The sequence below is a fragment of the Tenrec ecaudatus genome, chromosome 16, assembly GCF_050624435.1.
Source record: "Tenrec ecaudatus isolate mTenEca1 chromosome 16, mTenEca1.hap1, whole genome shotgun sequence".
NCBI classification, from domain to species: Eukaryota; Metazoa; Chordata; class Mammalia; order Afrosoricida; family Tenrecidae; genus Tenrec; species Tenrec ecaudatus.
Genome location: NC_134545.1, coordinates 111,544,218 through 111,559,562, shown reverse-complemented (window position 1 = coordinate 111,559,562; position 15,345 = coordinate 111,544,218). Strand labels below are relative to the sequence as shown.

The following is a 15,345-nucleotide window of genomic DNA, read 5'->3' as shown; positions in this document are numbered from 1 at the left end:
ACAGCCTCACAAACCGACGGGGAGTCTGTCACACACTCATGGATGGAATGAGAGAACACAATGTTCAGCATGGTCAGCTCATCTCATGAAGATAAACATCTTGTAGAACCATTGTTACAGAGGAAAATAAATGAAGGGAAACCAGGTGTTCGCACCAGAAGATACGACTTTAAAGGCAGTGATGAGGCCAGGGTTGAGGGGTGTGTAGAGGGAGGGCAGGGACAGGAAACGATGGAGGGAGGGAGGTGGGGGAAGAAAAGACAGCAAGGAGCACAGGCTCAGGGAGGTTAAATGGATGCTTTCCTGAATTGATTCCATGGCGTGGGCTGTGCAGCGACATAGCACATGTGTGTGCACATGTCATATCCTACAAACAATAGGGAAAATGACAAAATATAGAGGAAATAATAATAGTAAAGTTAAAATTTTTTAAAACGAGAACGATCACACACACACACAACACCACCACCAACAGGACACTACTGTCAACTTGAACTTGAAGGAACGTCCTTGAACCAGAAGACTTCAGGACTAACCTGCAGGTGATACAGCATCTGGTGAAGACCCGTGCTTCCGTCTGAGATCAAGAAGCAGGCTGGGGTCTCGGGCTCTGTTACTCTGTGCTGAAGCCCCCAGGGGCCAAAGCCTGCAGAGATCGGCCAGTCAGGCGCACACTGCCCTGCCTTTGTGCGCAGGCGACGGCTGCATCTCCCACAGCCTCCCCTGGTCATCATGGGGCTGCCGGGCTGCACCGTCACAGCGTGTCTGTGCACAGAATGGACGTGCACCCCGGTACTGCTACCAGTGAGCCAGTGCAAAATGAAATACAGTGACAGTACCATTGGAGGCCGCGCCTGCCTGTCGGCTTGTCCTGTCTTACTGTGGTGATTTGCGTGCTACTCTGTTGCCGGGAGTTTTGCCGCCAGAATTTCCAATGAAGGGCTGCCCAGGGCTGCAGAGCACCTAGGCTGAGCTAGATGAGGTAAAAGGGCCGGGAGCCTCACTCTTCCCATACAGAACTGGAAGGTGGGCCCCTGGGTTGGCAGGCCCTCAGAGCCAGAGGCCACAGCCTGAGCTCCCGCTGGACTGAGCCCATGGAGAAGAGGGCCGCTCAGGCTGTAGCTCCCTCTGCTGCATGGTGAGGGGGGCACTGTGACCCTGAGGCTACGCCCTGGTGGGGAGCAGCAGCGACAGCACTGAAACGACGCCCACAAATGGCAGAGGCTGGGAGTGACCCCCAAGTTTCCTAGGCTGCAAAGAGAAAACTATTGAGGAGTGAAAATTTTAAAATTGTGATGGACTCTCCCGCAGCAACACACACACACACACACACACACACACACACACATGCGCACACACACGCACATGGGAGAAATGGTTTATGTTTATGAATTAGGAGACTCAATAATGCTAACATGTCAGTTCTCTCCAAACTGATCAATGGGTTCCACACAGACCCAAACAAAATGACTCACCCAGCGCCTGGCGGACGGTGCCACGTGGGCGTGGGGAGGCCCAGCAGGGGGAAGACCCACGGCAATTTTGCGCCATGACCATGAAAGACGCACGCTAGCCGGGTGGCTAGCACGCAGGTGTGTGGAGTGGGCACCGGGGAGGAGCAGCGGCCGACCGAACACAGCGGCGGGGCAGTCGGAACAAGCCCTGCCCACGGGTGACTATCGGGCTCGTGAGGCTGCAGGGACAATTCCATCACATGGACTTGTCTCCCCCAGCTGGCTCTGGACCCACCGAGCCTCTGTCTTCAAACACAAACCTCGGTCAATATCAACCCAAATAAAAGCAAACAACCCCAAGTCTCAAAATGGCTCCTAGACGGAGCTGTGAACCCGAGACTCCGCAGCGTCGGGGAGAAGGCCGCGCGGCTGGGTCCTGGCTGTGGAAGTAAGGAGAGGGGACCTCAGAGAAACTGAACCCATGTCTCCGGCGTTGTCACAAGAAGACCACTGCTCTCTGAAAGCACGCAGGGAGACGTCCTTTCCCACGTAAACCAACGCATGGCCATCGAGGCCATTCAGATTCAGTGACCCACGGGACAGGGTAGAACTGCCCTTTGGGTTTCCGGGACTGTCATTCTTGACGAGAGTAGAAAGCCCCCTCTTTCCCCTGTGGAGCTACTGGTGGCTTCGTACTGTTGACCTGGACATTAGCAGAAGGCCAGCAGGCTGCGCATCTGCAAACCAGCCCTGGGTTGGGGGCCTCGGCGGGCATCCGAAAGAGTCATTCATCTTTTCCCATGCTCCTGGGACTGCCCCCTGGAAGTGCCCGCCACTGCAGTCAGAGAGGACCGCCGGACTATGATTTACTTTTATAGTTTGAAAACTCATCCCCTTCCATTGACAAACTCTCAGAATTTACCGGACGCTCCAGTGAAATGTGAACAGAAGCGTGCAAAGGACAGGGTATTGATTGCGGCCTCAGAGCTGCTTAGACCTGGCGACTTGGCGGCAGCGTGGGGAAAAGCGAGGGCTGGCAGGAATGACTGAGCACAGGGGTGGGGTAGGGTGGGCGGGTGGAGGGTAGAGTGGGGCTCTCAGCCGCCTCTCCTGGGGGTGGAGCCCAGCAGTAGAAAGCACGATTGTTTGCTGAGAAGCAACATGCTGCTTTTGTTTTGTTTTATTGGCCCTTCTTCCACATATGGTAAAATTCCATAGTCCCATCAGGCCAGGAGAGCTGAGTCAGTCCCAGTCGACGCCAGCACTGTTTCTTCTTCCTTGGGCTCATTACAGTGTAATTATTATTATTTTTGCTGTGGGGAAAATATGCACAACAGTACTCTCCAATCCAACCTGTCTACACACAGGTGTCATTGCCATCGACTGCACTCGTCAGGAAACATTCCTGATCCCTTCCAGTGATTCCAGCACCAGCCTCAGAGACTCTGCCCCCGGGGCAAAAACGCTTCCCCCATGGGGAGCTGTTGGCTAACTTCGGATTTTTTTTAGTAATTTCTTGATATAAAATTCACATATCATACACAAGCAGTGATGTGCTTCTTAGCGAAACAGGACCAGCCTGGTCTTGAGCGCAGAAATGGAACATTCTGAAGATACAGAATCTGCCTAATTTGGGGGCTGTAAAACTATCCCAACAACATGACTAAGTTTTCAAAACCCGAGAAAACCATTTCAAGTGCTTCTGATGGCACTCACACACACACATGATGAACACAAATGATGACTCACATCTGTGTCATCCTACACAGCACCGGGGGACTTTCACTCTGTTCTCAACGTGGTCCTGACACAGAAGGCTGCACACAAGTCTCGGCGGCACATCTATAGGAGAGGGCTGTGTCAGAGCGTCCATTCTGCCGGTGGTAGGAAGGCAGAAATAGTTCGTACCCTCCATGCCTGCAGTCTCTTTTTCAAGATGCTGCTAGTGCACCCGTGCTGCTGAGGAAGAAAGGCCTGCACCCATGCCCGAGGGGCCACAGCCTTAGAAACCCCATAGGCAGTGAGGCCCTGTGAAGCATGGGGTTGCTGTGTGTGGACAGCCTCAGTGGCCAAGGGAACCTTGGCTTTCAGACGCTTTCAAAACTGATACAAAACCCACCTGTAAGATCATTGGACAGTCTCTCACAGAAGGGCCACATGGAAAGGATGATAAATCCAGGGTGCAGCAGAGCACTGATGAAACACACACTATCCTCTACTTTACTATGCTCCCCTCCCCCACTATTATGGCCTTAGTTTTGCCTCACTAACCTTGCTAGACCTGCATATGTACACTTGTACAATGACGATCTTTCGGTGCTTGGAATCCAAGAGAGAGAACTCCTCAGAAACAGTAAGGGTAGTAATGATTCCCAGAGGGCACAGGAAGAGAGGGCGGTAGCAGCGATGGGGGCTGGTGGCAATGAGGAATGTATAATCCATTTGAGGGGAATGAACAACAGGATTGTAGGTGAATGGAGACATTGGAGGGTGTAAAATATGGCAACAATAATTCTAATAGGTCCATGGGGGTGGTAGAGTGGGAGAGGGAGGGGATAAAGAGGAGCTGATATCAAAGAGTTCAAGCAGAAAGGAAATGTATTCAAAATGATGATGATGACAGCAATTGTACAGCGATGCTTGATCTGATGGAACTATGGATTATAGTAATATCTGTAAGAGCTCCTAGTAAAATGGTAAAAACAAGCTAATATAGTCAGATCTTTTAGGACCCGTGGAAGAAAGAACTGTTGTTCGTGGCTCAGGATGAGGTGTGTGCCAACCAACCATCCTGACTTGCTGCCTTCGACACAATTCCCATTCACAGCCACCCTGCAGGTCAGGGCGGAGCTGCCCCTGTGGGTTTCTGAGACTAGAACAGTGGTTTTCAACCTGTGGGTCGCAACCCCTTTGGAGGTGAATGACGCTTTCACAGGGGTCACCTGAGACCATTGGAACACCTCTCCTCTATCCATCTCCAGGCTGGTCTACCCACTTTCATGTCCACCCACAGACGAGTACCCAGCTTGAAGACTGTGTTACCCATGCTACGCCATGCTTCCAGACAAAACTTCATTCATTTGTCATTAGAAAGAAATATTTCACAGTATATAATTACATATTGTTTTGGTGATTCATGCTTTAATTATGTTCAATTTGTAACAGTGAAAATACATCCTGCATATCAGATATTTACATGATGATTCATAACAGTAGCAAAATGACAGTTATGAAGTAGCATGTGGGGTCATGTGGGGCCACCACCACATGAGGAACTGTGGGATAGGGTGACAGTGTGAGGAAGATGGAGAACCACTGCTGGAGTAGAAAGCCTCATCTTTCACTGGTGAGTGGCTCCTGGTTTCCAACTGCTGATCTTTCAGTTTGCAGCCAAAGGGTGACCATGATGCCACCACGTGAATGGGGAGCAGAGATGGGCTTGCGAGGGGCTCTAGTGGTATGGCAGGCTATGTCTTGGGCTGCTGGCCTCATGGTCAGTCCTTTGAACCCGTCAGTCGCTTCGTCTTCGGGGGGAAAGCTGAGGCAGGCTGCTCCCAGATTGACAGCCTCGGAGCCCCACGGGGCAGTTGTGTCCTGCCCTGCAGGCTCACTATGAACTGGAGCCTGCCTCATGGCTGTGGGTTTCACAAGACCTGGGTTCTCTGAGTCTGAGGCTGGGTGCGCAGGATGCGGGGCAGGAACCCTGCCAGGCAGGTCCTCCACGGGGCTTCTGACTGTGAGACGGGTGGCCGAGGCCCTTACTCTCTGTGAGCACCATGGGGCTGTCCGACAGCGGTGGCAGCAGGTGACATCCTCGCTCTCCATTGTGGGAGCGGTTCTGTGTAGGAGCGGTTCTGTGTGGGAGCGGTTCTGTGTGGGAGCGGTTCTGGCAGCTTTCTGATCAGGAACATAGTAGATACTCATTAAAAATCGAGAAGATGGGAGCTGGCTGGCAATAATCAGCATTCAGAAAGAGACACGGTGACCACTTGGTTGGACTGCCCTCCCCTGCTGGACTCACACTGTCCATTTAGCAGTGGGGAGCTTAGCCCTCAGCACCCCTGGGCTCAGTGTCATCTGACAGCGAGCTGTTGAGGCTGGCCTGGATGCGACACCGTAGCACCAATCCCACTCCATCTTCCCAGGCACCCCGGCTCCTCTGAACAGGAGGTCGCATGGGTCCCTGGAAGCCAGGGGGCCCCTTGCTGCTCCTTTGACACCCCCCCTCTCTTTGCTCCCTGTGCTCTGAGCAGCACCATTCCATTGCTCCTCAGACCCAGCGGTCAATACTCAGACTTTGACTAAACTTGGGGGACTGGGGAGAGAATGGGGAAAGGTAAATGGGGTTTGTGTTTGTCAACGTAGTTCATGTCTTTAAGGAACCTGGATTGTACCGGGCTGCTTATTATAGTCCTGGGATTTATGGGCACCAGGCAATGCCACCGCCAGTCACCAGTGGGGTCCAGGCTGTCTGCACTGCAGGCTGAGTAACAAGGTGGAATTCGAGCTCAGGGGACTTTTACATGTGAGGTGGGCACCACCAGCCCCTGCCCTGTGCGGGTGTCAGGAGGCTGGGTACTCAGCTTCATACTGAAAGTGGGCAGCTCAGACTCATTGTGTGTGGTGGGCAGGGGGGAGGCATGGGAAAGAATCCTGAAGATCTGAGCCATCTGCCCTTGAAAACTCGGTGGGGCCCTGTGGGGTCCCCAGCAGTCAGAATTGACTTGAAGGCACCCAGTTTGGTATTGGGTTATTAGTCCCTTACTTATTGGAAAAATTTTAAAATTCAAGGATGTATTCTGAAGCTGAGAGAGAGAGAGAGAGAGAGAGAGAGAGAGAGAGAGAGAGAGAGAGAGAGAGAGAGAGAGAGAGAGAGAGAGACTCTCTCCTCTTGTAAAGAGTTACAGCCCAAGAAACCCACGGGGCAGTTGTGCTCGGTCCTGGAGGGTCACTGGGTCGGCACCAGCTTAGTGGTGGGAGTGTGGATTTTGACTGATTCTGAAGTTCTCCGATGACAGCAGAGTGTGAGTCACATGCATAATGGAACGCTTTCTGGTGTTCACATCTTAACACAGGTGAGATGAATTTTAATAATTTATTTTGCTCAACCCCAAATAGTCTGATTTCAGCATGTAGTCCACTATTAGATGTGTCTCACAGAGTCTTTTTATTATATTTTAAACTCCTTGAAATGCGCCCTGCCCTCTCAATGCACCTCAGTTCAGACACGCCACCTTTCAGGCACTCCGAGGCGGCACCAGGGCATCTCTGCAGGGGATGGAGGGCCAGGACCAGCTCCGCGACGCGAGCCCATTGGGAAGGTACCCGAGGTGACTTGTGAGCTCATCTTAGAGAACAGTTGATGAGAGTGGAGACAGTTCTAAGGTGGAGACGGACACACTGCCCTTTCTGTGAAGAACTTGCAGGTTTCTGCTTTATTAAAAGACCTCCTTAATAAGATGGCCTCTCTGGCGTCCACCAACTCGGTCACCACATGACTTTTGAGCTGCCCTCGGTCTAGTTTCCCTGGCCGGCAGACCCCTCCCCTCAGATAATCACATGTTCCCTTCTTTAATCGATTACCCTGGTGATGGCATTAACTTAAATATGTTAGTTTGCTTTTTGCATCTTTGGAGAACCCCAGCCTCTTCATGACGCATGCTTGCAAGGCCTGGGGGTCTGCAGGGCCAGGCATTTTGTTCTGTGCCCACATAGGAGACCAGCCTGTCCTCGTCCCCATCCCCTGTCTCCAGTGCCCACCTGGCTTGGCTGTGAAAGTGACCGCCTGAATAAATTAGTGAGCATGACCTTTCTTCTTGGGAGAGTTTGTGCTATGATTATTTAAATGAGGAGGTCTGGTTAAATATTATCTTGTTGCTCTGACCTAGCATTTAACAACATGAGGGCATGGCGGTTTATTCCTCAGTTTCCCCCTCCCTCCCTCCGCTAACTGAAGATGCTTTGGCTGTTCATTGCTCAGGTTTTCATTGAGTGTTGAAGTCAACATTGTCATCACGGTTTACTGGCTAACGACTAGCCCTTCCCCAAACTAAACTCAGTGCTGACTCAGAGTCACCCGCCCAACAGGACAGGGCAGAACTGCCGCTGTGGGGTTCCAAGACTGTAACTCTTCACGGGAGTAGAAAGCCCCATCTTTCTCCCTTGGAGAGACTGTGGTTTTGAATGGCTGACCTTGTGGTTAGCAGTTCCAACTCGTGACCACTATGTCTCCAGGCTCCTAAGGGTCTGAAGAGCTGACACTTATTTGTGCCTTAGGACTTGGTTATGTGGGTGGGAGGCATCCAGACCCTTCATGTGAATTTCTACTTGTACTGGATGCTCTCATCATGTCTTTATAATATGCTGTTAGGTATTGACATACGTGAGTTTTTGGAATACATACAAGTTTGGAGCCTTCGCCCAGGAAAACAGTATAGGCCCCCAGTAGAGATGTCAGCTCAGGGATCGGCTGGTGTTTGTGCAAGTGCAGGGCTCAGAGGTGACACACCTCTTGAGCTCCGAGCTCTGAGAAGTATTTGGAAAGACCAGCATTCTGGCTGCAGCCCAGCCCCCAGCCCTGTGCTTTGGTCTTCGGCGGTGGCCTGGGCGCCTTTGCCTCTGTGCATGAAGACAAACGTCCTCTTCAGGAATAATGGGTGTATTTTAACCCTCAGTTGGGTTGAGTTGATTTGGACCCATCTGCCTGAGTCTGTGCGAGTTCACTGGGGACCAGGCGTGCATGGCTGGCTGCCTCTCGGAGGTGGAGTACCCAGGCCTTTCCAAGCTCCTCAGGGTGGCCTTGAACTCCAGGCTATTTCTCTGGCAGCCTGGTGAGTTGGCTGTTTGCGATCATGCTGGGGAGTGACCCCTCCATGTAGTTTTGGCCAGACCATCTGGAGCAGGCAGCTGACGGCTCCTGGAGCTCTGGTCCTGCTTGGTCCCTCCCGGTGGCAGAGCTGTGGTTGTTGGTGGGGATGGTGCAGGTGCCGCAGACCACAGGGGTACACCCCTCCTCCACCCTGCCGGGGGTGTTGCTGGCTTAGCTGGTGCAGGGAGTTTGAGAGAGGGGCCCTCCACAGGTCTGTGTTCTGGAAAGATCTCTGAGCTCCTGTGGAGGTGATGGGGTAGGTTTGCCCTGTGGCACCGATGTGCCCTGCCCTCTGGGATGCTCACTTTACACGGTTTGAGAGACCAAGCCAGTCCAGAGTTGGCGCAGCAGGGTGGGGGCCAGGGAGCAGGCTTGTGGTCCTTTGATCAAAGTGCTTCCGTCTGTGGAAAGCCCCAGCCCTGGGCTTCTGCATTTGGGGGCTTGAGCTGCCCTGGTCTGGCCCCAAGGACCAAGCTGCTCAGGCAGGTGTCAGCAGTTGTGGCTGCCTGGTTCTCAATGCTGAGATGCCATAGTCCCCGTGTCCTAGTGAAGTTGGATGCAGCAAGGCCTGAAAGGCCCGAAGATCAGCAGTAGGGTGCATCTTGTCGCCAGGGAGGCCATGGGCCCGGCCACAGGCGGGAACAGGTAAGCCCCGCCATGTGCATGAATGAAGTGGCTGCAGACAGGCACAGAGTCTTAGCACTCCAGATCCTGTCCTCTGCTCAAGGTCAATGCAAGACCCCTCCCCCCCCCAGTCTCCTGGCTGTCTGGCCCTGAGGCTCCCAGCAGAGGAGAGTCTTTGTCACACGCCCCTGGATTTGTCATCAGGGGGACCTGGAGAGGGACAGCAGGCCAAGAAAGGTGGAGGGTCAGAGAAGAAGTGGACGGACACAACGACTGCAAAGGCAGTCTCAGACAGCGACTGTGGGAGAGGACAGTGCAGGTCCGGGAAGGGGTCTGACTGCATGGCCTCCCATCTGGCAGCCACAAGGTCCTGTGCAGCTTTGGCTGATGCAGTGGGGCATACTCATACCGGGACTGAAGCCTAACCTGCCAGTGCCAGTGAGCCCTGGTGGCACCATGGACTCAGCACCGGCCGCCCACTGCAGCAGTTCAAATCCACCAGCCGCTCTATGGAAGAGAGACGAGGCCATCTGCTCTGTAAAGATTTACAGCCTTGGAACCCCTGTCTAGGGTCCTGTGGGTGGGAATGGACTCACTGTGGGTTTGGCTTCTGTTTTGATAGATGAAATGTAGTCCCTGGCACACACAGATCACAGCTCCCCAGAAGTCCCCGGGGGTCCCCAGGGAGTCACAAAGGAGGAAGCTGCTGTCCTGCCCTCTGTCCTCATCCTCCCAGACATGCTCCCTAACAAGTAGTGAGTAGTAGGAGGCACCAGTTCTTCCGGATAGATGGATAGAGGAATTACTCGCAGGCTCTAGTAAAACAGATCTTTAAATGGCCCTGCGCTGTTACATGGAATCATAAAAGTAACCATAAATCAGCATTTTGAAACTGATGCACACAGCCAAGTAGGTCAGCTTGTTTCTCAGCAGCAGTGATTGCCTGGCCTTGTACGGCTGCACTCCTGGCTCCAGGGTGGGTGGTTGCAGGGCTTTGAGATCCTCCGTGTTGAGCGCATCCTCACAGGGGATGGAGACTCCCACAGGGGAGCCTCACATGGTGTGCACGGCTGACATTACTGGTCGTCCTTGATGGAGACTGAGGCAGAACCCATACCTGGGGACCCCTCACTCGGGGGTGGGGGTTACCTATGGGAAGGTCCCCCAGCTGTCCGGATCAGACAGTTAGTTGGTTGGCAGACAGGCCATCTGTCACAGCAGGGATGGAGATGTTGGCTTTGGAGTGTCATCAACTGTTGGGGGCGGGAGGGGGGTTGTCAGAGCTTTGATGTGGGGACTTGAAGTCTGTGCCTACCGCCTGGGTCCCAAAGAAATATTGAGTGGGGACAGAGACTGGCCACCAACTTTTGGGGGTCACCAGCTGCTGAGTCCAGAGACAAGTGTCCCCTCCCAGTTAAGTACTGGTGGGTCAGTGGAGGGAAGCTAAGACATATTGGGGTGTCAGGCTGGTCGTCCCTGATTCTGGAGCCTCATAAAGAGGCTGGATATACTTGGAGTCATGCAGGCCCTCTGACCAGAGGAAAGCAGTCAGATAGATTAAATGTCAGGAAGGGCTCCTTAACTCTGAGGTGTGGAAGGGATGTATTTATTGGGGTTTCAGGTGAATCCCCTGACTCTGGGGCCTGGGAAGCAGGGCAGGCATATTGAGGTACCAGCAGGTTCCCCCCCCCCACCACCACTGCCAACTCTGCAACCTGGGACGAGTGTCTGGATGAGTATACTAGGTGATGGGACTGGTGCCGGTCAAAGCTGATGTCTGGGCAGCCTGGGCAACCTGTCAGGCCAGCTTGAGAACTGCCCTCCACCGCCGCCACTGCAGCATGAGCCTTGGCCCATGAGTCAGGGCCCTCTGTCCCACACACCCCTTTCCTCCCACCTGCTCCCCCTCTGTCCTACCTGTTCCCCTCTGTCTTACCTGAACCCCTCTGTCCTACATGCTCCCCCTCTATCCTACCTGTTCCCCTCTGTCTACCTGCTCCCCCTCTGTCCTACCTGCTCCCCCTCTGTCCTACCTGTTCCCCTCTGCCTACCTGCTCCCCCTCTGTCCTACCTGTTCCCCTCTGTCCTACCTGTTTCCTCCCCTGTCCTACCTGCTCTCCTCTGTCTTACCTGCTTCCCTCTGTCCTACCTCCTCCCCCTCTGTCCTACCTGCTCCTCCCTGACCTACTTCCTTCCCTTCCATCCTACCTGTTCCCCTCTGCCTACCTGCTCCCCCTCTGTCCTACCTGTTTACTCCCCTGTCCTACTTCCTCCCCCTCTGCCCTACCTGCTCCCCCTTGACCTACCTCCTCCCCCTCTGTCCTGCCTGCTCCTCCCTCTGTCCTGCCCCCCATCCCGCCTGCGGCCCCCTGTGCTGCCTCCCCATTCCATTCTCTATTCCAAGGTCCCTTCCAGGGCATGCCTTGCACCAGCCCTGCCTGCCCACAGCGACGGTTCTGTTTAAACAGTCATTTCGTCAGAAATAATTACCAGTGGGGAGAGGATCGCCTGCAGGATTTCCAGGGGAGAAGGGCGCGCGTGCTAAGCAGACAGCGCAGACTAATGATTGCCAACGTGGTCTCGGCTGCTGCGTGTTGAAGGAGCAACAGCTGGTGTGTGTCAGAGTAGGACTCCTCTCCAGCAAGGATGCCAAGCCACCCCGCTGTTTCCTCTGTACACCCTATCCTCAGCCAGGGGCCTCCCACGGGGCAGTTGAGACACGGAATCGCAACTGTGTCACTCACTGCCATGGAGTCGATGGCCACTCAGAGCGACCCTGCAGGACAGGGACAAGTGATCCTCACAGTAACTCTTTACAGGAGTAGAAAGCCTTGTCTTTCTCCCAATGGGCAGGCAGCTGGTGGATTCAAACTGCTGACCTTGGGGTTAGCAGCTCAGCATGGATCCACCAAACCACCAAGACTCCTTCCAAAACCCAGACCATACTCACTGCCATCAAGTCAATTCCATCTCAGGGTGACCCTGAAGGACCAGATAGAGCTGCTCCTGTGCATGTCTGGGGCTGTGAACTAATTGGGGAGTAGAGAGCCCATCCTTTCCCAAGGAATGGCCCGTGATTTTGAACCACGTTCTGACCTTGTGGTCAGCAGTCCAGCATAAAACCGCTGGCCACCAAGGCTTCTGTGCCGGAGCAGCTGCTGTTCCTCTGCTGTGCAGCCTGCCAAGGGCCTGCCCTGGCCTGGCCTAGTGGCAAGAGGCTCTTCCGGGCATGAGCGTGGAGCCCCTGGGGTCAGGTGGCCCTGTGGGGCGAGGGGCCCTCCGGCAGGGCTGGGCTGGGGACGGGTCTGCCACTGCTCTCTGCAGAAAGAAGCGGTGACAAAGATGGCGGGCTAGGACTCAACAGGGGCCCAGGTGTGGCCCGTGGAAGTCCTGCCAAGCAGGGTCAGCTTAAACACATCTGGTGACACCTGGCCAAGTCCGAGGGAGGAGACTCCAGTGCAGTGAGGCCAGGCTGTCTGGTGGCTTTGGTTCCAGTGGGCTGTCCTTATTTCTGAACAAAACCTACAAACCCCCCACCTGCTTTTTTTCCTTGTTCGTCAACCAGTGGAGGAAGCCAAGGATAACAGTGACAATGCAGGTGGCCGGGGTGGCGGTGGAGACCCAGGGCTGGCCTCCTGCGGGTCCCAGTGCCTGGGCTGGCCTCCCGAACACAGGGAGCAGGTGTGGGGGGAGGCGGCACTGGTTGGTTCATCACTGTTCTGCTGTGCTCATTGACTCTGAGCGGTCCTGCTAGGTCAGCGTCTCAGACACTCCCTGAGAGGCCGGAGGCTCTCTGGATGGGTTGCATCCCACTGTCTATGTCTCGTCTTGGAGCCTATTTACAAGATGAAGGGACTTCCCAGTCCTCAGGGGAGCCCCTTGATGTAACGGTTTATCAGTCAGACATAGATGAGAGGTGTCTCTGGGGAGCAGCTGGCTACCAGCCCATACCCCATCCAGGCAGGGTGTCTAGGCTCCCCTGACTCATACCCCCCGGACAATAGGACAAACGGGACTGAGAGAATAGTGCCTCCAGTCCCAGGACAGGTAGTGCCCGCGATGCCACCTGGCCTTCCCGTGCAGGATGCAAGGCCGGGAAGATGAAAGACAGAGTATTTGGGGGCCAGAATGGTGCCCCTCAAACACCCCGTGCCCTGCTCCTGGCCCTGTTTGGAAACGGGGCTTCTCCGTGGCTGGGGGTGGGGAGGGCAGGGAGCGTCAGAGCTGCCCACCTCAGAGACAAGCTCTGGCTCCCAAGTTCTCTCCACCAGCCCACTGCTGGTCCCTCCTGTGGCCCTGCCTGCATCCAAGGCCATTTGGATGGTGTCTCTGGCAAAGCAACACCAGTGGAGTCTGAGCCGAGGCAGCTGTGTGCTCCACAGGGTCTCCAGGCCTGCTCCCAGGGGACAGCCTCTCCAGGACTGCCCTCTGTGCTGCCCTGGGCAGACCGGGATGCTGAGCCTCTCAGTGCGCAGCTGAGCACCGACACTCTGCTCTGCTCTCCCTTCCTGCGATGGCATGCTCAGGGACGCCATGCGCAGCCCTCAGCACTGTGTGCGCGCATGTGCGCGTGCATGTGTATGTATATTTGCATGTGTGTGTGTGCAGGCCAATTTAAAGTACAGGCTTGTAGCCAATAGACGTAAATCTACTCTCCTGTCTTCTGAACTTGAGACTTGTTGTTTTATGGGAAGGAGACTCCAAGTGCAAGAATATTTTAGAGAGCCCCTTTATGAAGGCTCAAACAGGACAAAGACCAAGCGTCTGGGGTTGGAGTACTTCAGCAGGAGGCCATGGGGATGTCCAAGGAGGCACTGCCACGTGGTCAGTGGTCAGTGATGAGAAATCTCTGCTAGCAATCAGAGTCAGAATCTCTGTAGAGACACAAGGGAGGCCAAGTGCCCCAGAGGCAGCTGGGAAGTGTGTGTGAGTACGTGGGTGCCTGCCCCCCAGGACCCCTTGACTTGAACTCCCTGTTGCCCTCTGCAGGTGGGTGCCTCAGCAGCCTGAAGCCGGCCAGCAGCGGTCCAGCCATCACTATTGCTGCTGCGGCTGCCGCCCTGGTCTCGGTGGACTCAGAGGGGCTCCGGGGCCTGTCTCCTGCCAGTGTCCAGCCTTGCCACATCCTGACCTTGGCGCCCATCAAGATACCCCTGAGGAGCATCCCCTTCTCAGGTAAGTGCCCTCATACTGTGTCGATACCAGTTGGCTTGGGGTCAGGTGGGGCATCCAAGCCTGGGCCACTCTGTGAGGACGTCTGACCTGTGCCTGCTCCCCTGAGCCGGGCTTGTCTCCTCAGCCACCAAGTCCTGCCATCTGGCCAAGCCCAGTGTTTCTGTGTGGACAAAGGACATGGGCCTCAAGAGCCTCTTGGTCTGGCCTGCAGGGCGAGCTCTGTGCACTGGGCCCTGTGCACACCTGGCCCAACTCTGTGCTCCTGGGGCTGAGGCCCCAGCCTGAGTGCCACCCGAGCCCATGTGACCTGATGGGTGCCCAGTGGGAGCTGCCATGGGCTCCATCAGCTCATTAAACAGCTGGGGTCCACTCCTGGGCTCCCTGGTGCATGGATAATACCTCAGGAAGAAGGATGCTCAGTCCCAGGGGTGTCCTGAGGGGCTGTGCTGTCCACTTGAATCTGTCTGCCAGTGGCTGAGCCTCCCCTATGGCCAGGGCTTTGTGGTGGGAGCAGGTGGGCTCCCAGTGACCAGAATCAGAGGGCCCGAGTGAGCCAGCTCCTGGAAGTGTGTCCTCCCAGCAGGGGTGCAGCAGGCTGGGCACCCTCAGAGGCAGCAGTGATGTTGCCCCTTGTTGGGCTCTCGGGGAGTCTCTGAGTTCTAGACCCCTGGCTCGTGGTTCACATGGGGTGTACCTTGTCTGTGATGTGCACAGTAGGAGGCGGGGGATGCCTCTGGGCCCCTCCTGTGTTTGGACTGTTTGGGGTTATTAACACAGCTTGGTCCGAGCTCTGGCTTTTCTGTGTGTGTGTGTGTGTGTGTGTGTGTGTGTGTGTGCACGCATGCAGGGAGTGTGCGTGAACCAGCCACTCAGGCCCCCTCTGGATTTCATTCCGTGTGAGTGTGCCTGCGCTTGGGGTGTGAAGGAGAAGTCCGCGGACGTGCCAGTCATCTGGGAGCGCCACTCACAGCCATGGGGCCATCACACTGACACGCCGCCCCTCGACACTGCTTACGGACAGACTTTGATGCTTCTGAGACAATGGCTCTTAGGAGCTCAGACCATGTGCCCCTGGGGGCCATCTCCAATTTATACGGTGACAGGAGAACTGGCATCTTCTGAGCCTGCGTGTTGTATGATTCTAGACTCGTGCTTGTCAGAGTGCACACAGGCCAGTGCCAGCATTGTCTGACTTGTCGATAACTGCCCATCAGGAAGATGGAG

At 55.0% G+C, this 15,345-nt stretch overlaps 1 protein-coding gene across 1 annotated transcript in view; it reads left to right on the top strand.

Annotated features, from left to right (window-relative positions):
* Positions 1-15,345, top strand: part of TCERG1L (transcription elongation regulator 1 like) — a 142,465-nt gene that overhangs the window by 15,749 nt on the left and 111,371 nt on the right. Inside the window, exon 4 of the mRNA XM_075534820.1 lies at positions 13,936-14,121. Coding sequence (XP_075390935.1) covers positions 13,936-14,121 — 186 coding nt within the window. The remainder of the gene's footprint in view (positions 1-13,935; positions 14,122-15,345) is intronic.